The 22,706-nt window shown below is 42.9% G+C and overlaps 1 protein-coding gene across 3 annotated transcripts; it reads left to right on the top strand.

Annotated features, from left to right (window-relative positions):
* Positions 1-1,368: 1,368 nt before the first annotated feature.
* Positions 1,369-22,141, top strand: RSPH3 (radial spoke head 3). 3 transcript variants are annotated; one of them, XM_060272794.2, is made up of 9 exons: positions 1,369-1,536; positions 4,864-4,951; positions 6,007-6,157; positions 8,110-8,255; positions 9,984-10,187; positions 13,201-13,363; positions 14,246-14,332; positions 16,029-16,174; positions 21,074-22,141. In XM_060272794.2, exons 2-8 carry the CDS (start codon positions 4,895-4,897, stop codon positions 16,148-16,150), a joined length of 930 nt encoding a protein of 309 aa, XP_060128777.1. In that variant the 5' UTR covers positions 1,369-1,536; positions 4,864-4,894; the 3' UTR covers positions 16,151-16,174; positions 21,074-22,141. The 3 variants fall into 3 exon arrangements, with proteins under 3 accessions (XP_060128777.1, XP_034966463.1, XP_088523468.1); XM_035110572.3 differs by lacking the exon at positions 1,369-1,536 and adding an exon at positions 3,345-3,548; XM_088667342.1 differs by lacking the exons at positions 1,369-1,536; positions 8,110-8,255 and adding an exon at positions 3,365-3,548.
* Positions 22,142-22,706: the final 565 nt, after the last annotated feature.

The raw sequence follows: 22,706 nt of genomic DNA, 5'->3' as shown, positions 1-22,706 counted from the left end.
GATCCAGTTCGGAAAAGTTGAAGTCTACCAATTTGATTCAAAATGGCATGCAAGTGTATCCACGTACAGTATAGACAAAAACTATCATGCAAAATTTGGCTATGTTATTTTAAGAGGTGTCCAAATGCACAATGAACCATCACCTCTCCAAGATACATAGCAGATATAACTCCCACTGCCCCCACAGTATAAACCAATGTGCATGATAAAGTCATAAGGTGTTCTTGGACACGTAGCTGTCAGTGTTAAAATGCTGCAAAGGTTATTAATAACTTGCAAAATGCACATGATGGTGACAAGTGGAATACATGTGGAAGCAAAGGCAGTTAGACACTGTATTGCACAGTCTCTTGCCTGACACCACTCCCTATGGTTTCTGTGTCAATAGAACCTGCACTATTCATTGTCAGGTGTTAAATACGTCTCCAAAAGTTTAGTTACACCGTGTGTCTGACTGTGGGCTCCTCCAGACAGCCTATTTATTGAGCATTCATCCTGCTCTCCTTGCACCGAGGTTATACTAAGCATTCTTTGTTTGCAGGGCAGTTATATGACATCCTGATTTGCTTGTGGGGTATTTATGTGTCTTCCCATAATTCATTCATCCCACACTTTTCAGTGCATTTTCCCATCACTTTCCTAACCGCAAAAAGCAAATTTCTTCTTCAAAGTGAATTTGTTGCACTAGGGTGACAGAGCACATTAATCCACTCTAATTAAATTAATGGCATGCGCTTGAATTCCTCCCACAAAACGGTAACATTCTTAAGGCACTCTAGCTTTGCACAAATGCAACGAAACCCTGAGCTATACGGATATTAGGCAATCTGCTGGCTCAGTGGGGTAACCCACAAGATTGCCTTCATTCACGATAAGCAGCGTGCCGGAGAAGGTGAGGAAATCGCTTCCGTTTCAAACTGCTTAATCCTCATGTGAAGCAAAGCATTATGGCAGGAAACTAAAAACCAAGCTCGGCCTAGGCTTTTTGTTTTCTATGAAATCTGTTGTCAACATCTGCATTTATCTTTCACAGTATATCAAGAGGGGATCCAAAGTTCTTTATCTGTGTTTGTTAACACTTCACGGGCCCAGGTCATTTCTTAAATTATTTCGATTACAAATTTCCATCTTTCATACAAGCTTACAGTTACATGATCCCAAGGATTTCTTTGTCACATGAATGACTGCCCTCTAGAATGGTGACTAAAGTTGGATTGCAACACTTTCCTCTCTATTTCCTTGGGGTTTCAAGACACAGCTATGGTTGCTATGGTGGTGTGTTTCCTGATTCATATCTCCCGTTTAGCTTGGGTACGACCAGTTCTTGTTTTCTAACACACACACACACACACACACACACACACACACACACACACACACAGCATACTACTGAGATACAGTTGTTACATCCACTTTCTGATTGGCAAGACACTAGCTGAAAGAAGCAGGTGTATGGGTGAAGCACAACTTTAAAGCCTTGGAGAGAGCAGGTCAACAGGCAGAAACAGCGAAGAGGATTGGGAAAAATTGTGGAAGGTAGATTTGAAATTTACAGATTGTTCTCTTCTGAAAGAGAATTATATGAAAATGATGTACAGATGGTATAGTACACCAGTAAAAATGGCAAAAATGTACAAAACTGGGACAAACATACGTTGGAAATGTAAAAGAAAAGGAAGGTACTTTATACCATATGTGGTGGGAATGTAGAGAAGTCAAAAAAATTGGGGAGATGATATAAAATGAATTGAAAAAGATGTTTAAAATGACATTGGGGGGGGACCAGAAACATTTTTGTTAGGAACCAATGAGATCAATTAATCCAAGGAAAGTGACAGGGAAGGTTTCACCTGCTTAACTTCTACATATCAAGAGACTACTCAGCAACAACGAAAAGAATCAATTTGCTTACACTGTGTTGGAAGTTGTTGGACAATTGGAGTTTTTTTCATGCACATGGCAGAGCTCTTCCTGTAAGCATGTGGTTCTTTTTCATCAAAGCAATTATCAGCCTGTGTGTGTCTGACACATAGTTCTTTCCATGACTCTAATTCAAAATGATGTATATGTTTTTATAGTCAAGACATTATTTTACTGTGCATCAAATACTATGTTGATTACAGCAGTGTACATTTGTATTCATCTGCACAAAAGCTGTATGCCTGAGATCATCTCGCTATCTGAGGCTGCAGTCAGAGGAAAATATGTCCAGTGACACACACGCACACAAAAGGATCACAGTGACATCTGGTGGTAAAACTCCCAGGAGTGACCATTGCAAATGCTATGATACCAGTCACATGCATCATCTGCCTCTTTCCCCATGTGCAACTTGCAACAGAAGAACAGCACTGGCATTTTCTCATTTTTTCCTGCATTGTTGTGCCTGGTGTAAGCATAAAAGTGGTATTTAAAAAATTGCTTTGAAGAGGAAATGTTAAAGACAACAGAAGGATAGGCAAATGTTTATAATATGCTTTCCCTGTATAATGTCAGAATCCAAATTAACAGGCAATCCTACTCACAGGTAAGGCCCACTTAGTTCAGTAGGTGTCAGGAGTGAGTAGGCAGCAACGCCATGCAAGTTGGAGTTCACTCTTTATTAGCAAGAGCACCATCTACACAGACCTGGCGGAGTGTCTGGCCTAATGAGCATAGCAGCTCATACCCAGTAGGTCTTGGATCAGTTGCTAAGACTGAAAGTCCCTGCCTCCCCAGGAGTTCGCCCAAGCAATTGGAGACAGCACCTGCATGCATGCATGCAACCAACCTCTCCTTCACCCTCTTCATGCCTCTTCTGGTTCCAGGATACAAGGGGGAATAGGAGCTGGTCACAGTAGGAGGGGGAGACACCCATGACTCTTCACCAGCCTGACTCATTTCGGCCTCTTGGCCTCTCTCTTCCCATCCTCCTGTTGCAGCTTCTGATGTTGATTCTGGACTGCTCTCTGCCACAGACTCTCTCAGCTCACTAAGCCCCGTTACCTCTTCAGCTTCTGACACCTCCTTTCCCCAATCTTCTCCTTCTTCCCCCTATGACCACTCATTGTTGTCCCACCCCCAATCCCTGCTCTGAGCCTTCTTCCCTTGCTGCTTCCTCCCACCATTCCTCTGCATCCATGACAATAGGGCTTATTCTGAGATCAGTGGGTACAGAAGTGCAGCCAAAGATACATTGAATAAAAAGGAGCGGCAATTGGCTCTGATAAAATTTATCAAGAAAAGTCAAGTTCAGAATGTTGGAGTTCCAGCTAATCAGCAGAGTTGCCTAACCCAGATCAGTTTACCTTGGCAACTGTTGTTTAGGACAGAACTTCACATCGCCTAGCAACAGTTGGCAAGGAGGATTCTTCTATTATGCCACCAAGACTTTGAAAAGTCTATTAGAACTAAAGTGGATAAAAGTGGACAAATCTCAGAATGACTACAGGCTCAGTGATTTTCACCTCAAATGGTGCTCCAGCAGCATCTAGTACTTACTCCTATAGCACCCGCCCTCGAGTTGTGCCCTCTAGAAAACGATTTCCAGATCCAACAACCATTGATCGGTGAGTAGCATTGCCTGACCATAACAATCCTAGCCTCAATCCTCAGTCCCAGAGTGGAGACTGTCTTGGCATGAGCAGGCCCTCACATCTCCATCTTTGGCTTTTCTACCCTATCATCTACTCTGCTTCTTCTCTCACATATGCCCACATGAGCAGTAAGTGTGTCCCACTATTGAGGTACCTACTCTAGGGTTGCTGTATTTCCTCATACAGTTGCCTTAGAGCAGCTTTCCCTAACCTTGTGCCCTCCAGCCAGATGTTTTTGGACTCCAGTTCCCATCTGCCCCGGCCATGATGGTCAATGCAAGGATGAAGGGACTTGTAGGTCGCTTCCTGTTGGGTTTTTACCATGGAAATGGTGCTGTTCACACATGCAAGTTTTCCACAGCGTCCACACATCAGCATCAGCATCGCAATGCCAGCTCATATCCCCTGCCCTATTTAATCTGGATTTTTCCTAAATTCATCTAAGCAGCTTTGTATGTTTTTTATGCATTTCTAGGTTGGTAAGTACAGCTTTCTCTATCTTTTGTTCTTCCTTTTTCTTTTGCCCTTCATTTTTGGGTCCTTCTCGTACAGGGACAGGAAACCATTTTTAGTTCAACAGCCATGTTCTCTTCTGGGCCACATACCAGTGGAGGGCAGAGGAATGAATATGAATTTTACCTTTGTACAGTAGGCTAGTTTCTACACACAGCCCTCTCTATCCTCCATCCCAGCAACCAATAACATACCCTCCAACATTTCTCCAATGAAAATGGAGGTGTCCCATTCCATAACTATAATTTTACTATTTATACCCCACACCTTTTACTGGGTTGCTGGCCTCCAACATTTATTTTAAAAAAACATACTAAAACATTAAGCATTCCCAAAACAAAAACAAATAAAAAACCCTTCCCTACATAGGACTGCCTTCAGATGGCTTGGGGATTGGATAACTCCATACCCTCCAACATTCCTCCAATGAAAATAGGGACACCCTAAGGAAAAGTGGGACATTCCGGGATCAAATCAGAAACCGGGACAACTTCTCTAAATCAGGGACATCCCTGGAGAATAGGGACACTTGGAGGGTCTGCAAGATGCATTACCAGAATTCAGGAACAAATTCCAGCCAGGCAAAAAACACTTGAGGAGGGTACAAAGCAGTGCCAATAAGGAATGTGGCCTGGGGAGAGTCCCATCGGCTAGCTAGAGAGGCCTGGAGGGCTGCCTTGGCATGAGGGTCACCATCTCTGTTCTAAGAAATATTGGATTAACAACATTTCAAACACCAATGAACTTTTTCTTGTCTTAATTTAATGTATTTCAGTGATGAATACCCAGTCGGCTATGGGAATCTCATGTATGACAGAAGAGTGGTTCGAGGCAACACATATTCTCTTCATTCATTACCTTGGGTAGGTCCTTTTTACACAAATCTTTATATTTTTCTTGAACATGAGAAAACAAGCAAATGGTGGTTGGAAATGCACACATATTTCCAAGAGAACACTGTGGTTGGGGCTGCTTCACACGTTAATGTCCATCAAATGATGACTGCAGCATCAAGCAATGACTTGCATGTATGAATGGGCCATCACAGGTTTAGCAGAGGAATGCTGCAGATTAAGAGGATGTGGTTGACAAATATCCTGGGGTAAGGCATGTTTAAAGCATATGTAAAACTACTTTAGAACCTATAGTAGATTCTGAAAGTATCCAGGGATTCCACAATTATTTCTCCAGGGGAGGAAGAAGTTAAGTTGGGACTGGGAAGTAAATGAGAGGGAATGGTTTTTCCCAGGACTCTCCAATCTCAGTGCTTTGGGGAAGAGAAGTTTAAGTAAATTGCAGTGCCACCTAGGGCACTTACACTGCCACAGATTGAAGGTTATATTTAAGTCCCATTGACCTTAATTCCATCCCTGTTTTCTTGAGTCCCCCATTTTTGCAATGCTATTTTCAGGCACGGATGCAACGCAGTTTGAACTGAAGTGTGGTGGGGGACTTCCCACACTAGGGTCTCCCACACGTGGGGGAGGGAAATGCATTCCACCACCTTACTATGCAGTTAAGGTCGTGCCTTGTTTGGGACCTTTATTTAATTCTTAGTAGGCGTACATCTGATCACATTGTATGTTCTATTGACTTCAATGTGATTGAATAAGCAGGATAAGTTTTCTTTGTATTATTTCTTTGGCTTATTCGTGGCCTAGGACTCCAAAGGAAAGAGTTTTGTTCACCAGCCAAAAGAGGAAAAAGAAACCTTAGCTTTTCTCATCTCTACCACCAGTGCTATTTTTCTAGAAAAAAAGGTGCTGAAACTCACCATGAATCTCTCACCCCGTTCTCTTATCATGGCAATGGCTCTCACCTGAGAGGTGCAGGGACTGAGTTCCACTGAGTTCTGGCTCCCTGTCTACTGCCCAGGTTAGCTGCTATTTTAAGAGGAACTTTCCACCCCATTTTCCAGTGCCCTGCTGAAACTGAAACTGATCCTGTTGAGATTCAGAAGAAACGAGAAGCCCACCGGAAAATGCTGGCCAGAAAGCGAGCAAAGGAAGAGAGCGAAATCCATGCCCCTCAGGTTGAGGTTCCCCAGCTCCGGACTGATGTGCAGACAGGTAAAGCACCAGAAATCCTTGCGCAGGGCTTTTGTGTGAGTGCCTGGAGGCGGGTGGAGGGTGGGTGGCGGCTAACAGATTGAGGATGAATCCTGACAGGACAGAAGTACTGTTTTGGGGGGGACAGTGGGCGGGCGGGTGTGGGGGACTCCCTGGTCCTGAATGGGGTAACTGTGCCCCTGAAGGACCAGGTGCGCAGCCTGGGAGTCATTTTGGACTCACAGCTGTCCATGGAGGTGCAGGTCAATTCTGTGTCCAGGGCTCTGGCTATACAAAAAAAAAAATCAAATCCTTGCAGATATAAAACTAGATTTTAGGAAGAAGCCAAGGGTAGAACCTTTCTCCATGACATTCTAGTTTTTTTATGTGCAGGGGTGTTTTGTCTACACACAGGTTTATTCAGCCCTGTCTGACAAGACAGAAGTACTGTGCTTGGGGGACGGGGCGGGCTGGTGTGAAGGACTCCCTGGTCCCGAATGGGGTAATTGTGCCCCTGAAGGACCAGGTGTGCAGCCTGGGAGTCATTTTGGACCCACCGCTGTCTATGGAGGCACAGGTCAACTCTGTATCCAGGGCAGCTGTCTACCAGCTCCATCTGGTACGCAGGCTGAAACCCTACTTGCCCACGGACTGTCTTGCTAGAGTGGTGCATGCTCTAGTTATCTCCCACTTGGACTACTGCAATGTGCTCTATGTGGGGCTACCTTTGAAGGTGACCCGGAAACTACAAATAATTCAGAATGCGGCAGCCAGACTGGTGACTGGGAGCGGCCGTTGAGACCACATAACACCGGTCTTGAAAGACCTACATTGGTTTCCAAGCACAATTCAAAGTGTTGGTGCTGACCTTTAAAGCCCTAAATGGCCTCGGTCCAGTATACCTGAAGGAGCGTCTCCACCTCCATCATTCTGCCCGAACACTGAGGTCTAGCGCCGAGGGCCTTCTGGTGGTTCCCTTGTTGCAAGAAGCCAAGTTACAGGGAACCAGGCAGAGGGCCTTCTTGGTAGTGGCACCCGCCCTGTGGAACGCCCTCCCATCAGATGCCAAAGAGAAAAACAACTACCAGACTTTTAGAAGACATCTGAAGGCAGCCCTCTTTAGGGAAGCTTTTAATATTTAATAGATTATTTTAATATTCTGTTGGAAGCTGCCCAGAGTGGCTGGGGAAACCCAGCCAGATGGGCAGGATATAAATTTATTATTATTATTATTATTATTATTATTATTATTATTATTATTACAACTCATTGGTTGACTCTGACCCACACTATTTCAGTAAAGATTATTGATTGGTTGGTTTTATTTATATCCTGCCCTTCCTCCTTCCCCCTGGTGGGGGGAAATTCAGACCTCTCCACCCCAACAAAGGCAGACCAACTAAAAACATTTATAGTACATGGGATATAAAATAAATGTGTGGTCTCATTTTTACATTAATGAGAAATATGATCATATACCTGTTGAGGATATTAAGAGCCTAATGACATATCAATAATATAAGCACCCACACAATCACTGCTGAACTTACCATACACTTTAAATGTTAAATTTATACATGTAACGCAACACAATGAGTATCACATAACAACTTTGTTATATTTGTACAGTGTTCACATACAAACGTGGCTGAGCATAATAAGTTGAGACTGCATTGTCCTAATAATGCCAAAGCGCAGAAGCCAATGTTCATATAAATACTGGGAATTGCTTGGTCCACAGCACAGGTTCGCAAGCCATTATTCTGTGCATGCATTGACCATGAAACATATATTTTGGAAAGAATTACATAAAACATATGCAAGACAGTTGGGCCCCAGGCCCCATTCTGAACCTTGGTACTGTAATTTGTACTAGCTTCCCCCACCCTCACCCCTCTTGTCAGCCCTGCCAATTTTAAATAGCGGAAGCTAGGAGCCCCCTAACCATAGTCTTCATTGTGTCACTGTTTCAGAACTGTACCTGGAAGAGATTGCAGACCGCATTATCGAAGTTGATATGGAATGCCAAACAGATGCTTTCCTAGCGAGACCAGACAGCCCCTTGTTCGTTCCATCAAAAACTGGGGCAGATGTAGCTACACAAATAGAAGAAGGAGAGGTATTCAGAGCTTAATTAACCTGAGAAAACTACCTGAACAGTTAAACCCCTTCTCGTCTTAAATTAAAGCATTCAGAGATGCTCTGCATTCACCACATCGTAAAATTCAATACTGGAAGTACAGAATAGCATGTGGATCAGTCGGCATGCAAGTTCTATCCTTTCCTGTTGACAAAATGCTTCTTAAGCAAATATGATTTAATTGGCCCTTTGGATCCAGTAGACTTATCAAAAAGGTACTATCTCTAAGTAAAGGACTCCTGGACAGTTAAGTCAAAGGCGACGGTGGGGTGCAGCTTTCTGATGCTGATTCTGAACTGCTTTCTGCGTCATGTGGCCAGTATGACTAAACCACTTCTGGCACAACGGAACACTGTGACGGAAGTCAGAGTTCACGGAAATGCCATTTACCTTCCCACCCCAGCGGTACCTATTTATCTACTTGCACTGGTGTACTTTCAAACTGCTAGATTGGCAGGAGCTGGGACACAGCAATGGAAGCTCACCCCGCCACGCAGATTCAAACTGCCGACCTTCTGGTCGGCAAGCCCAAGAGACTCAGTGGTTTATACCACAGCGCCACCCACTCCTGCTATCTCTGTTGTCCAACAGGCAGCACAGCAATTATCAGAGGCCAAAGGATTATTTTGTTATGCAATGGCAAACAGAGCAAGCGTAGTGCTAGGATTTGCCTTTGTCTTGATTCTATGGCACAAAATTGCCTAACACGGAGGCCTGAAAGAAAATCACCTTTCTGCCCACCTCCCTGCCATAATTTGCTACTTGTGGATTTTCTTCATACTTAAGTGCCCTTTCTCGTTTGCTAGTTGAGCGCAAAATTATGTCTAAAGGGGGGGGGGCAATAGAAGCAAGTCTATTTTGTCCCTGGCTTCGGTAAACGAATTGGCTACTCCTGAACAAGGTAACCTATTTTGGCAAGAGATTTTCTCGAGTGTGCTGCTCCTGAATTACAAGCAGGTTCAGATGAAAAGCAACTAATTCTACAGGATATCCGACCCTGCCAGATTTTGCCACGAAATGAGGTTACAGAACAGGCAACAGCTGGCACAATGGGATGGATCCAGCCATGATGGTGCTTAGAGTTGACCCATGGAAATCAATAGAATTTAAATTATGATTAACTTAAGCCCCACTATTTCAATGGCCCCACGCTAAGATTGAATGTCCAGATCCAGCCCACTATTGCTAGATTTTGTTAGCAGCCTTGAATTTTCTTCTGGACAGAGTTTGTTCCAAGTTCCAAATAATGCAAAAATAGTTATGACTTCAGCATTTGCTATTATTAGTATTAGTGTTACTGTTGGTCGATCATTTGCAAAAGGTCAACATGCTCCTCCTTGCAAGTGCCTTATCTAGGGTTACCATATTTCAAAAAGTAAAAAAGTTTTTTAGGAAGACCCCAAAATTGTTGAAGGTTTTTTTTTTTAGGGGGGGGGGAAACCAAAGTTGTTGAACTTTTTTTTACAAAAGCGTTATTTTGACATTCCATCCGCACGTCAATTCCGTCTTTGAAATCCCATGGTAATGTCCAGGGAAATCCGGACGTATGGCAGCCCATGCCTTATCTCAGTGACCCTTGCAACAAGCTTGTCACCAATGAAAGGCTCATTTGTAATTTCAGCAATTGTTTCAGAAGTCAGTTATTTCTGTTCCCCTTCATAAAACATAACATTGCATGTTGACTCAGCACTGGCTTTTTATCCTCAGCTCTTTGACTTCGATATTGAAGTCAGACCAATGCTTGAAGTTTTAGTTGGGAAAACCCTGGAGCAAGCTTTGCTGGAAGTCACGGAGGAAGAAGAGCTGGCCAATCTTCAGGGGCACCAGTTCGGATATCATGAACTGCGCAACGCAGAGCTGGCTGAAGTGCAGCGCCTTGAACAACAAGAGTTACGACGGAAAGAGGAAAAGGTATAGCTAATGTGAACCCAAGTTTGCTTGTTCATTTGAAAAATTCCTAACCCGACCTTCATTCTGTATACAGCGATACCTTGGCTTACAACCATAATCCGTTCCAGAGGTCCGTTTGTAAACCAAAACAGGTTGTAACCCAAGGCACGCTTTCGCCAATGGGGCCTCCAAAAAAAAATTGTTTCTAATCTAAAAAAAAAAAGGGTTGTAATCCAAAAAAAGGTTGCAAACGGGGACATGCACTTCCGGGTTTGATGTGTTTGTAATCCAAAACGTATGCAAACCAAGACATATGCAAACCAAGGTACCACTGTAATCACAGACACGTCATAATAAATGTAATACAGTTGTACCTTGGAAGTCAAAAGGAACCCGTTCCGGAAGTCCATTCAACTTCCACGGCTTCCGATTGGCTGCAGGAAGCTCCTGCAGCCAATCGGAAGCCACAGAAGCCGTGCCAGATGTTCAGCTTCTGAAAACCGTTGAAGAACCAGAGCACTCACTTCCCGGTTTTGATCATTCGGGAGAAGATTAGTTCGGGAGCCAAGGCGTTTGAGATCCAAGGTACGACTGTACAGAATAAGACCACCATTACAACCTTAGTACAGCTAATAGGAAACAAGTCAGGTAGGGCAAACCCTCTCGAGCAAACCCTCTCCACCAGTAGCGGATGGGGTGGTGAGGCAGTGGGGCTCACTTGACCTCCCAAAAGCTGAGTTGCTGCTGGTTACTGGGAAGTGGGGAGAGGCAAGGGGGCCTGGAGATTGGCGCCATGCAGATACACCACGATCTTTATTTGGACCATTTATATACCACTTAATTACAATTGTCTCTAAGTGGTGTACAAATTTTAAAAAGAGTGGTATTCGAGTAAGTTTTGCTCAGAGTATACTTATTGAATGGCGGGACCTAACTTTGCCACATTCATTCATTTCAGTGGGTGGAATTTAGTGTAGCACTAAGGAAATCGTTCCACCAGTTCAAGCGTTTCTGCTTGCCAAATGGAAAGAACTCCCCTTGTCTCCCACACACACTGTTGTGGTGGATCTCCCAAGCCTTCAGAGCAGGTATGGGAGAGGCACATGGGGAGGAGAGAGGGACAAAACCCCATTGTGAGCTAGCAGGAGTCCTCACACTGGCTTCCACTAATGGAACAAGGTAGTTGAATGGGTCCACTCTCAGTAAAACTTACTTGAAAACCACCCCAAATCTGTTAAAAGCTAATAATAAAATCAGAAATGACCTTTTTTCATAATTTTATTTATATTTTTTCAGTACAGTATTACAATTTCCAAAATCATATTCATATTGAAATCAACATTTTCCTCATTCATAACTTACATAAAACAATCATGTACAACTTCCGTTCTTCCCTTCCCCGGTTCCTTTGATTTTCCCACCATTCCTACATATTCTTATATATCCATTTAGTTCTCTTTTCCCTTTATTATCCCTCTGTTTTGTATTATGCTGTTGAATTTACCTTAATCGTGCTAACATTTTCACGTTTACAATTATTTTCCAAATACTCCACAAAGTTTTTCCATTCCTCTTTATTTACTTGATTTTCTTGTTCTCTTATTTTACTAGTTAAACCTGCTAACTTTGCATATTCTAGCATTTTTAATTGCCAGTCCTCCTTATTTAGGGACCTCACTCACCCTCCATTTCTGCACTAACAAGAGCTGAGCTGCAGTAGTGGCATACATAAATACCATTTTGTGACACCTGGGTACTTCCGTCTGTACCATTCCCAAAAGGAATGCCTCTGGTTTTGGGGGAAAGGTTTTTTAAACTTTTTTTTTTCATCTCATTATATACCATTTCCCAATACCCTTTAACTATTTTGCATGCCCACCACATATGGAAGAATGTTCCTTCTGCTTCTTTACATTTCCAGCATACATCAGATTCAGATTTATAAATCAGAAACGACTTTAAATGCTTTCTCAAATTGCCAACAAAAAAATAATCTCAGGTCGTTATCCTAAATTCAATATGTTCTGCTCAACAGAGGAAAACTAGCAACCATTTGTAGCCAAGGTAAAGCTAAAGGACCTCTGATGGATGAGGCATCACATACAAGTGGATTTGGGACTGTATAGCTACATGCCACACTCATAGCATCTGAAGACAGGTTGGGTTTCACCAGTGGAATACGGCCAGAGCTGTGTTTTGGCAGAACTAAAGGTGGGCAAAAGAGAAAAGCACAATAGGGGAAAGAGACAGTGCTGATGGTGAACCTCACCTGGTCACCTGGGAGCAATTGTCACTCACCACAGGTAACCAGGCAACCACTTGGTTAGAAAGCTGCCTTGTTTCATCAAAGGCCAGGCCATAAACTTTGCCATCAGCAGACAGGCATGGTAAGACATGGTGGAGTAAAATAAAAAAATGGTAACCAGAAATAGTTCCTTTGGTGGACTCCAGAACCCATCATCCCTGAGCATTGACCATGTTGGCTACAGCTGATGGGAGCTGGGGTCCAATAACATCTCCAGGCCGCAGGTCCTCTACCCTTGCTTCATAGATTTGCTCGGTGGAAGAAAATAAGCTTTCAAAGGCCTGGGGTGAAGTACATGCCGTATTGTTTTCTTCAGTTTCCGTTTCTTGTATCATTTTTTCTTTTTATGAATATCTGGTCACAAAAATGGTTTCTTCACACATTGCACAAATGAATAAAGAGCCAGCTTCATAGTGAGATAATCTCATTAAAAGTAATTAATCGGATTCTTACAGTTTCTTTTGTCGGGATTCAGCAAGCTTTTCAGCACTTAATTGAAGGGGGGGGTTAAGCCCTGGTTTTTTTGTTTGTTTTAGAGCACTGGCATATTTTATGCAAAGAATGGGTGGCCATCTGTCATGTATGATTTACAGTAGTTGAGATTCCTGCATTTCAGGGGGTTGGATTACATGACCTTTGGGTTCCCTTCCAGCTCTACAATTCTATGGTTCTATAGAAAAATGTCTACATTGCTTGGAGTTACATGCACCCTTTCCTTATTATTTAAAGGAACGCCGTAAAGCACAGCAGGTCACCACAAATACAAAGTCGGCAGAAGTCAAGCAGAGAATTTCTTCTCGAGCCTTTTCTCTGCAATACTTGTCGAACCTCATTCCTTCAGTCTTTAATGATCTTCATAATAAGGGTTTCTTCTTCGATATCACAGAAAGAGGTATGTATCATTCTTTACTGCACATAAGCTTTTAAAACGGGAATTCTGCACCACAAAGTTCAGGGCTGATTAACACCCAGCTCAGGGTTAATCAGGCCTCCCCAAGCAATTTTTTTCTGGTCCCCCAATTCTGGTGGCCCTGGCGAAAAAGAAACAGACACATATTTAAATCTTTCCACCCAGTCCACCACCTTAACAGGGATGTATCTCACTCCTCCCTAGTCATCAGATCAACAACCCTTTTGATAATGCCCCAGACCATGATCCGTGGATCTACAAGGACTGTGTCCTTATGTATGTCCTGTGTGTATACAACCGTGTGAAGGTAGCCACACCCCCAACTGGCACATGGTTGGCAAAGGGTGAACGTGCCCCTCAGGTTAAAAAACAGGTTAGCCCACTGGTGGAAAGAATCAGCTAAAATGAACTGAACAAGGACACACACACACACACACACACACACACACACACCTGCAAACAGCTGAGATATTATGGAGTATTAAAAAGAAGAGGTGTGTATTTCAGACAACTCAGCTTCGAACAGAAGAATAATACTGGTCATCTTCGGTTGTTCCAAAAGGAAGTCCTTCTGTGAAGCAGTGCATAATTGAACTGCCACAAAACGTAGTGATGCCCACCAATTTAGATGACTTTCAAACAGGGCACAAGTCAGGGTGGCTATGTATTGCCTCCTGCCTCGGAGGCAGTATGCCTCTTGAATATCAGTTGCTAGGCAGCACAAGAGGGGAGATGTTATTCCGCTCCTGTCCTGCCTTTCAGCTTCCCAGAGGCATCCGGGTGGCTATTGTGTGGGCAGAAGGATGGTCTTGTGGGTCTTTGGACTGATCCAGGTGGAATCTTTTGCTCTCTTACATCATATAGATATTGAGAAAGAATTCCTTCCATATTTGATGGGCAGAGTGGTAAAAAGAATATCGTCGAACCAGCTAGGAAGAATAATGACTGACGGTGAGTTAGTAGAAATAAGGTAATACAGACTAGCTAACATTCTGCCATACTGATTACAGAATAGCAAAGTCATGTTACTGTGATTGGGGACTCAACTACAGTACATTAGTAAAGAAACAGTGATTTGAATGTGCTATAAACATGCAACACCAGAAGGCACCAGAGAGCAGGAAATTTAAAAACTCAATTTTCCATGGAGATTATTTGCTTTTGTTAACAAGATCTAATTTCTGATTTATTTTTCCTGTGTTTAGATCCACCCCAGGTGTGATCTCAGGGACCGTACTTATTAACAAACAAACAAACAAACAAACAATTGAGCATTACAAGTATATTTCACCATGGCTGTTATAAACACATTTATTGTTAGAATTCAGCTTGCAGATTATCCATGAAGAGAAAATGTAGCTAAAATTAAGAGAAGTCCATAACTGAGCCCAATTTTGTTGTTGGTACATAATAAGAAGGCTGATTCGAAAAGTATTGAGAAAACCTAGAATGACAAGCCCAATAAAAGAAATGTTTATTAACTATTGTGAATAAGTAGTTCTGGGCTGCACCCCATTGAATTCCACTCAGAGTCGGCCCAGCGACATTAATGGACCTTAGTTAGCTGTCATCTGTTAGCTACAGTGGGTATACTTGTGACTAATGTTCATGGCTGCCATATGTGCGGGGGAGAAACTCAACAATTTCTGGGTCTTCCTAAAAAAAAACCTCAACAACTTTTGGGGTGTCCTGGTCTTTTTACTTTTTAAAATATGGAAACTTCTGTTTCTAACTGTGTATTTCATAGAATCATGAGGAGTTAGTGGGGATCTTATAGAGTATATTATCCAACTACCGCTCAGTTCAAGAAACCTAGAGCTAGAACATAGTTGGCTGCTACTGAAAAAGCACCACCAGGGAGAGGTGACCACCTTTATAAGTAATGGATTTCATTGTAGAATTGCTCTTTCTGACATAAGCCAGCCAAAGTTAAATTTGGCTCAATTGATTTGAGCACTCTCTCTTGCTGAAACTAGTGGGATTTGAAAGCCTTTATTTCAAGTCAGATCCTTCCTTCCCTATGTATTTAAAATTTCATAAACGTGCCTAATGGGACTTTAGACTGTCTTAGGGCAGCAGACCCAGGCACCCCAAATTTCAAACATGATTTGCTGTGCTGGGGAATCATGTATGTACCGCTGGTTTTATTAGGACATGCAAATCTAAAGACAATACAGTGCTTTTTTCTGGGGGCACGCAGGGTTATGCATACCCCAAAAGATTTTGTGAATCTAAGTTTTGCCTCATTGAGGGGCAGTATTTAAATATGAGTAGGAAAATGAGAGTACTGTAGCCCTAAACATTTTTTTAGAAAAAAAGCACTGGACATATGTATCTCTTGACTATCATTAATCTTGCTAAGGAACTCCAAAAACAAGACAACACCCAAAGATGAAAAGCACTTTCCTGCACATGTAAACCTGTTTCTTTCATTGTCTATTCTTCTTGCATTTAGTTTCTGACCTATGTATGTTTTATGAACTACCGTATGTATTCTTTTCCTAATGATATCTAATACCCCCTGAGTCCTTGTGGACAACTACGCATCAAAATGAATCAGTACAATTGCCGTGCTGACTATAGCTTCAAAAAAATTATCTAAATGGCTCATTGGATAAACTTCCATTCAAAGCAATTACATTTTCAGGCTTAATCAATGACGTGGTTGGAAAGAGGTTGAAGGACTTCGCTGAAATTCAGTCAATTCGTCGCCAACTACGACGTCAAAAATCGGGGAGAAATGCTCGTTACCCTACCACTGGCAATTAACGTGGCTAAACTCCAAAGAAGCAGGTAATGGGAAAGAAAGTATTGGTCCTATCAAAATGATATACAGCCTGATGATAATAATCTCAATAACTGCTGTTGGCCCTGCAGGGACCAGGGCCGCACTGCCCATGCAGCGAGGTGAGGCAATTGCCTCAGGTGGCAGATCCTCTGGGCCTGGCTACCTGCTTGGCCAAAATCTGCAGGTGGCAGCAGAGGAGGAAGACAGGTGGGCACTGAGGTGACACCGGGGAGGGCCAGCATTTTCCGTTTGGCCTGGAGTGGCAGAACATCCATGGCTGGCCCTGGCAGCGACAGTTTTTATGGGGATCACAGCTGGGGAAGGAAAGCTAAACCTCCCTTACACACCCACTGTAGTGCCCATGAAAATGACTCCACCCTCCCCACACACATGCCAGGTATTTACAAATCCAGATGTGTTTGCTAGTTATGCAATTAAAGTAATGTTTACTTAGGCCCTGGGATAATGAGGACACGGAGCGATCTGACCACTCACATACCCACTCACAATGATTTAAAATCCACTCACAGTTATTTAAATGACAGAAGATGTATTCAGGCATTATTAGAACTGAGGTTAAAGTAGTCGTGCGAATGCTGCAGGCAACAGCCCTGTGCTCACATACCCGTTCATGGCTTTGCTAGATCCAGTTTTAATCTTCACTTGTTCAGCAGAAAAATATTCTGCACATGCTCAGTTAATGGTGCTTAGATGCCTCCTGGGGACTGCAGAACCTCATAACGCAGGGCTCCTCAGCTTAGGGAAGCTTCTGGGGGCATTCAGCTACATATTTCTTAGAAGATCCCTTCAATCCTTTGCACTGAAGATGCAAAGGTTGAAAACAGTGTCCATGTGGATGTTTGCAAGTGGGGGAGTGAGGTCTGCGTGCATGGCCCCCAAATGAGTTATTGCAATAAATAATAATACAGTCAAAACTCGGTTTAAGTACGCCTTGGTTTGAGTACTTTCAGTTTAAGTACTCCGCGGACCCATCTGGAATGGATTAATCCACTTTCTATTACTTTCAATGGGAAAGTTCGGTTCAGGTTAAGTACGCTTCAGGTTAAGTACGGACTTCCAGAACCAATTACTCTCATACTTCGGGTTAAGTACGCTTCAGGTTGAGGACTCCGCGGACCCTTCTGGAACGGATTAATCCACTTTCCATTACTTTCAATGGGAAAGTACGCTTCAATGGGAAAGTACAGACCTCCGGAACCAATTGTGTACAGTACTTAAACTGAGGTACCACTGTAATAATAATAATAATTTATTTCTTATACCCCACCCATCTGACTGGGTTTCCCCAGCCATTCTGGGCAGCTCCACTCTGGGCGTCTTAATATCGCCAGTTTTAATAACACCAGAATAAGGCTTCTGTTAAGAATGTGTGTGTGTTTTATTCCCATTCAAATGGATGAGATTTTAAAATGTTTTAACACTGGCTGGATCAAACCTTTAACACATAACTTTAAAATAAATTTTAATCCCTACACTGAAGTTCAGTAAATTTTACCACTAGATGTCAGTAATGCCATTAGAAACCCAAAATTACACACCTCTTGATGAATGCCATTGCTTTTTACCCACAAACCCTCTGGCTTGCTGAAGATGTATGCATTCCTTAATAGAGCAATCTGATGCATGCCTCCTCAGACTTGTTGAAGCCAGTGGGACTTGCTGCCAAGTAAGCGTGCATAGGATTGCCTGCACTGGGATAATAATCATGAGTTTAAAGACAATTTTTGCCGTTGCTGTTGCATCTTTCACAATCACTCTGGCTAACTTTTATCAGTGAAAAACAAGGCCAGAGTTTGTGTTGGGGTGTAATTCAGATTGCTGTTATCAATGCCCAATGCCCCCCCCAATCCTATATCTGAGCTAGGTTTCCTTGGGAATTCAAACATAGCCAGGTCAGGGGCATATCTACATGTGGAATTCCAATTATCCTTTTGTAATAATCTCAAGAGTAGTATGCCTGTCTCTGTTAGGAATGGAGAACCTGTAAACCTCCAGCTGGTGCTGGATTGAAACTTCCAAATTTGGCCATGTTCACTGCAGCTGATAGAAACTACAGCTCCAACATCTGGAGGGCCATGTGTGAGCCACTCCTCTTTGAGCATGTACCTTTCATAGTGGTGAATCACATCATTTACATGTTGAAAGACTCTTGGGAGCAAGAGAGATCTGCATTGGCTCCTGAGAGATCTACATTGGCTCCCAGTATGTTTCCGAACACAATTCAAAGCGTTGGTGCTGACCTTTAAAGCCCTAAACGGCCTCAATCCTGTATACTTGAAGGAGCGTCTCCACCCCCTTCACTCAGCCCGGACACTGAGGTCCAGCGCCGAGGGCCTTCTGGCGGTTCCCTCACTGCAAAAAGTAAGGTTACATGGAACCAGGCAGAGGGTCTTCTCGGTAGTGGCACCTGCCCTGTGGAACGCCATCCCACCAGATGTCAAGGCAATAAGCAAGACAATCTTACTTTTAAAAGACATCTGAAAGCAGCCCTGTTTAGGGAAGTTTTTAATGTTTAATGCTGTATTGTGTTTTAATATTCAGTTGGGAGCTGCCCAAAGTGGCTTGGGAAACCCAGCCAGATTGGGGGGGGGTATAAATATTATTATTATTATTATTATTATTATTATTATTATTATTATTAAGTCAGGGAAAGGCCTTTCTTTCAGATCCTAAATGGCCCATTTGTTTGACTCAGTATAAGCAGGCCCAACATTAGGGGTCAGCCTGGTCAGGCAACTTGGCTGAGGGCTTTGGGGATCAGAAAGACTGTCACTGACCAGCCTGATCCTCCTGTTGTCACCAGACACAAACGCACACTGGCCTCCCAGATATGTTCTGGTGGTGGGCGGCTGTGCCACTTTTGAATGGGAACCAAACTTGACTCCGATCTGCAGTGGCCACTTACCATGTTAGATTGCCCAAAATCAGGCTGTGTTAGGGTGGCACGACTGGTGCGGCGGCATTGGGCGCCACACTGCAGAGAGCACCAAAACAATGCTGTAGAACAGAGCGCAAGAGGCATGGGAGGAGCTGAATTTTGGCATTGCACAGGGCGCCATTGAAATTTGAGAAAGTCAGCCACTGCCAAAATGCAATGGCTGATCCGCTGCCCATCACTAAAGAATGTATGGAGACATGGGAGAGTGACTGAGGGAACAGCAGCAGAGAAAATGTGTGGAACTACAGTGGCAAGCAGAAGCACTGGACGGGAACCTGGTGGGCATTAGATGGGTGACGCCTACTGAAGTCCAAGTCAGACTGAACATTCCTTTCACACAGCTCTTCATAATAGTCTTCTTGTTTATGATGTGTTTGATCAGAATTTGCCAGAACCAATATCTGCTGATGAGTAAGCCTTCTCAAGGAATGCACATTTGCAAGGGGATGCTGAGTCACATTAATGGATTATGTTAGGTGTGGTTATGTACGAGCTCTTAGAACTGGAAATCTTGGCCAGCTGTAATAGGGAAGAACTGAGAGCCTTCTTCTTTTCTAGAATCTCTAGATATTTCTGATATACAGGAGCCAGAGCAAGCTAGTTTTATTTTTAATTCGTTCATTTAAACAATTGATATTAACTACAATAGTCCCTAGGCCTAAGCAGTTTACAAAGCTACCATGCATTCCTTTTAAAAGAGATCTGGACCCAGGGATGGGGAACATGTGGTCTATAGATGGCAGCTGGACTATAAATTCCATCATCCCTGAACAAACAGGCTGGGGCTGATGGAAGTTGGAGTCCAACCAGTAATGTTCCCACTGAAATCAGACATGCACTTACCAGGTGGAACGGCAGGATGTATTTACTCTGCCACCTCAGGTATACCTCAAAAGCATGTGTATTGCTATGCCAACAATTCAAGTGGAACCTTGCCACTTAAAAGAGCACCGCTGCATTCCACTGTAGAAAAGCAGTGTAATCTTTAACCACACCTGAAAACCACACCTTTTCAAAACTGAACTGTCTCTTGTGCCAGCTCTGTAGAACAATCTGAAGTTGTTAATTAAGCCCATGTTATAAAGCTAAGTTTGAAAGTGAAGTACCGAAAGAATTAATTATTACATGTTCTGAAGAGTCTAAGCGATTCTCCTTCAAGCCTCACTGTCTGGGCAGCAAGTCTACATGTGTAGATTTCTTTGGCTCTCTAATTCTTTGGAGTAAATGAAGCAGTGACTTGTATGGAGCAGTCAGCCCCACTTTGCCAGGTGACCCTGTAACACAGTGGTGGAGCTTAGGCTTTGCCATGTCAAATGATCCCAGGTTCAATCCCTGTCTGAAACCCTGGAAAGTTGCTGCCACTCTGTGTAGACAATACTAGGCTAGATGGGGGACCTTCTGGATGCAAAGCAGATGCTCTGAACGATCAGCAAGTAGATACAATGATACTGTCTAATAACAAAGGTTTGGATTTGCATCGAGCAATTGTTTTTCTGTAATACTGTGTATGTATGTGTGTGTGTGTGTATATATATATATATATATATATATATATATATATATATATATAGGGATGATCATGGCAAAGTTAAGAAATCAGTGCATCTGATTTCAATGGGAAAGTTAAGCAGGTGTTTAACTTTCTCCTACCGAAATCAATGTTGAACTTTTAAATGTTTGGCTGGATAGCGTCGTTAAGTCTTGATGCAATGTACTTTTAAGATAATGGTGTGAATTGGAAGTGATAAAACAAAAGAAGGAATAAAATCAAGCACTTCTTAAAAAGTGATGTAGAGCCAAGTTCTCTGAACCCTTTCCAGGCTGTCAATGTCCTTACTTATTCAAAATGGGCTTTCTCCAGTGTGAAGGTTGTAAAGCATTTTTAAATACTTATATGAAAGAGACATTGCATAGTTTTAACATGAACCTTTCTGTGTTTTAACAGGGATCTTAAATATATTCAAGAAGATTGCACATGTTTATCTGGGAACATCGACCAAATAGTGAATTTGTCCTGCTGAAAATTATCCCCGGGGCCAATAATAAAATGAAAATTACTGTTTTGGTTTGTTTCTAATGTTGGCAAACTTGATAATTTAATTACAACAACATTGTTTGTTCTAATCTTGATTGTATGCTTTGCCCTTGTTTCTCTTATTAGTTATTGTTATTGTTGTAAACAACAGGATAGCAAGCTTTTAGGGTGAGAAGAAAATTACATAAATGTTGCATGTGTATATTTTTCAGTACTTAGGGGGTGAGAACCAAGGCAGATCCAAGCAGGGATCTACTCACACAATGGGACTTCTGCTTCTCCTTCCTCTTGCAGTCCTCCTTCAGCTCACCAAATCTGTGCTGGACTGTTGGTGCAGATTTTGGGGAGATGTGGGGGGACGAGAAATCAGAAGTCCCCGCTGTCCAAGCAAATTTTCCTTGCCTTAGCAGGCAGACATCACCGGATGTTGCCCAGAGCTTTGAGTATGCTGTTTTTATTCATTTTAATATTTTTGCATTTTTAATTGTTTAAATGTTGTTTAATGCTCTAGAAGTGCCGTGGAGAAAACGTTTCTGAAGCGTGTAATATAAATCTTATAACTGATAAGTAGAAGCAGATTGTACTCATTCTTTATATATGTACGTTTCATTCAGGGGCAGCACATGCTGTTTTGCCGCTTGAGCCGAAACAGAAAGCGCCGCCTGGCCCTGCCACTGCAGCCACTACCATCATACCTGCTGCCGCTGGAGCCGCTTCTCCACCTGCCCTGCCGCCTCTGCCGCTGGTGAAGCAGTGCCATCATTGGCATCAATTTTGGGTCAGATCTCACCTGATTGGGCTGAAATGAGTGCTGTTGCTGCGCTGGCGGCCGGGCAGGTGGGGCCCCTGCAGGACTGTTGCCTTGGTGGCTGCTTCTGCCTAAGATAGTCTGTCTAATGATTGAGCCGGCTCTGGTTTCATTGTGCAAAGAGAATTAAAATGCATTTTAAAAATAAATGAATGTTCTACAGTTAGAAACCGATTCCTTGTTTTGTAATATACTGCAACCCCGCCTCCCCCATTATATTTCGTTAAACTGTGGATTTTGAAGTTTTGGCCTGCAGAACATGCAAGGGCAATTCTGTTTTCCCTCTGTTTCATTTCTGACTTCCGAAAGCAAGAATCATGGAATCATATGATGGTAGAATTGGAAGGGACCCCAAGGGTTGTCTAGCCTAGCTGCCTGCAATGCAGGAATCACAGCTAAAAATCCCTGACAGAAGGCCATCCAACCTCTGCTTTAAAACCTCCAAGGAAGGAGAGCCCACCACCTTCTGAGGTGCTGGTGGTCAGTTCCACTCAGTGGTTTTTTGGAAGAAAAATAGGTGAAGATTCTTCCTAATGTTTATTTGCAATCTGCTTTCCTGTAATTTGAATCTGTTGGTCTGGTTCCTCCCTTCTGCATCAGCAGAGAGAGGGGCTTTTTTGCATTTAGAGTGTAATTCATTGTCCAGGGGACATAGAATCAAACTACCTGTGAAGCATCAACATCCTTTGTAGTGGTGCAAAACTGTTTTTTTTTTAAAAAAAAAAATGCGGATCA

The sequence above is a fragment of the Zootoca vivipara genome, chromosome 3 (genome assembly GCF_965207765.1).
Source record: "Zootoca vivipara chromosome 3, rZooViv2.hap1.1, whole genome shotgun sequence".
NCBI lineage: Eukaryota > Metazoa > Chordata > Lepidosauria > Squamata > Lacertidae > Zootoca > Zootoca vivipara.
Note: the sequence above shows the minus strand (reverse complement) of the source record. Positions and strands in the feature narration are given on the sequence as shown.

Coding starts and splice junctions, on each gene's coding strand:
- RSPH3 (XM_035110572.3), top strand. CDS start 3,421: ATGACTACAGGCTCAGTGATTTTCACCTCAAATGGTGCTCCAGCAGCA. Junction 3,549..4,863: donor GATCCAACAACCATTGATCG/GTGAGTAGCATT, acceptor AATGTATTTCAG/TGATGAATACCCAGTCGGCT. Junction 8,256..9,983: donor CACAAATAGAAGAAGGAGAG/GTATTCAGAGCT, acceptor TTTTATCCTCAG/CTCTTTGACTTCGATATTGA.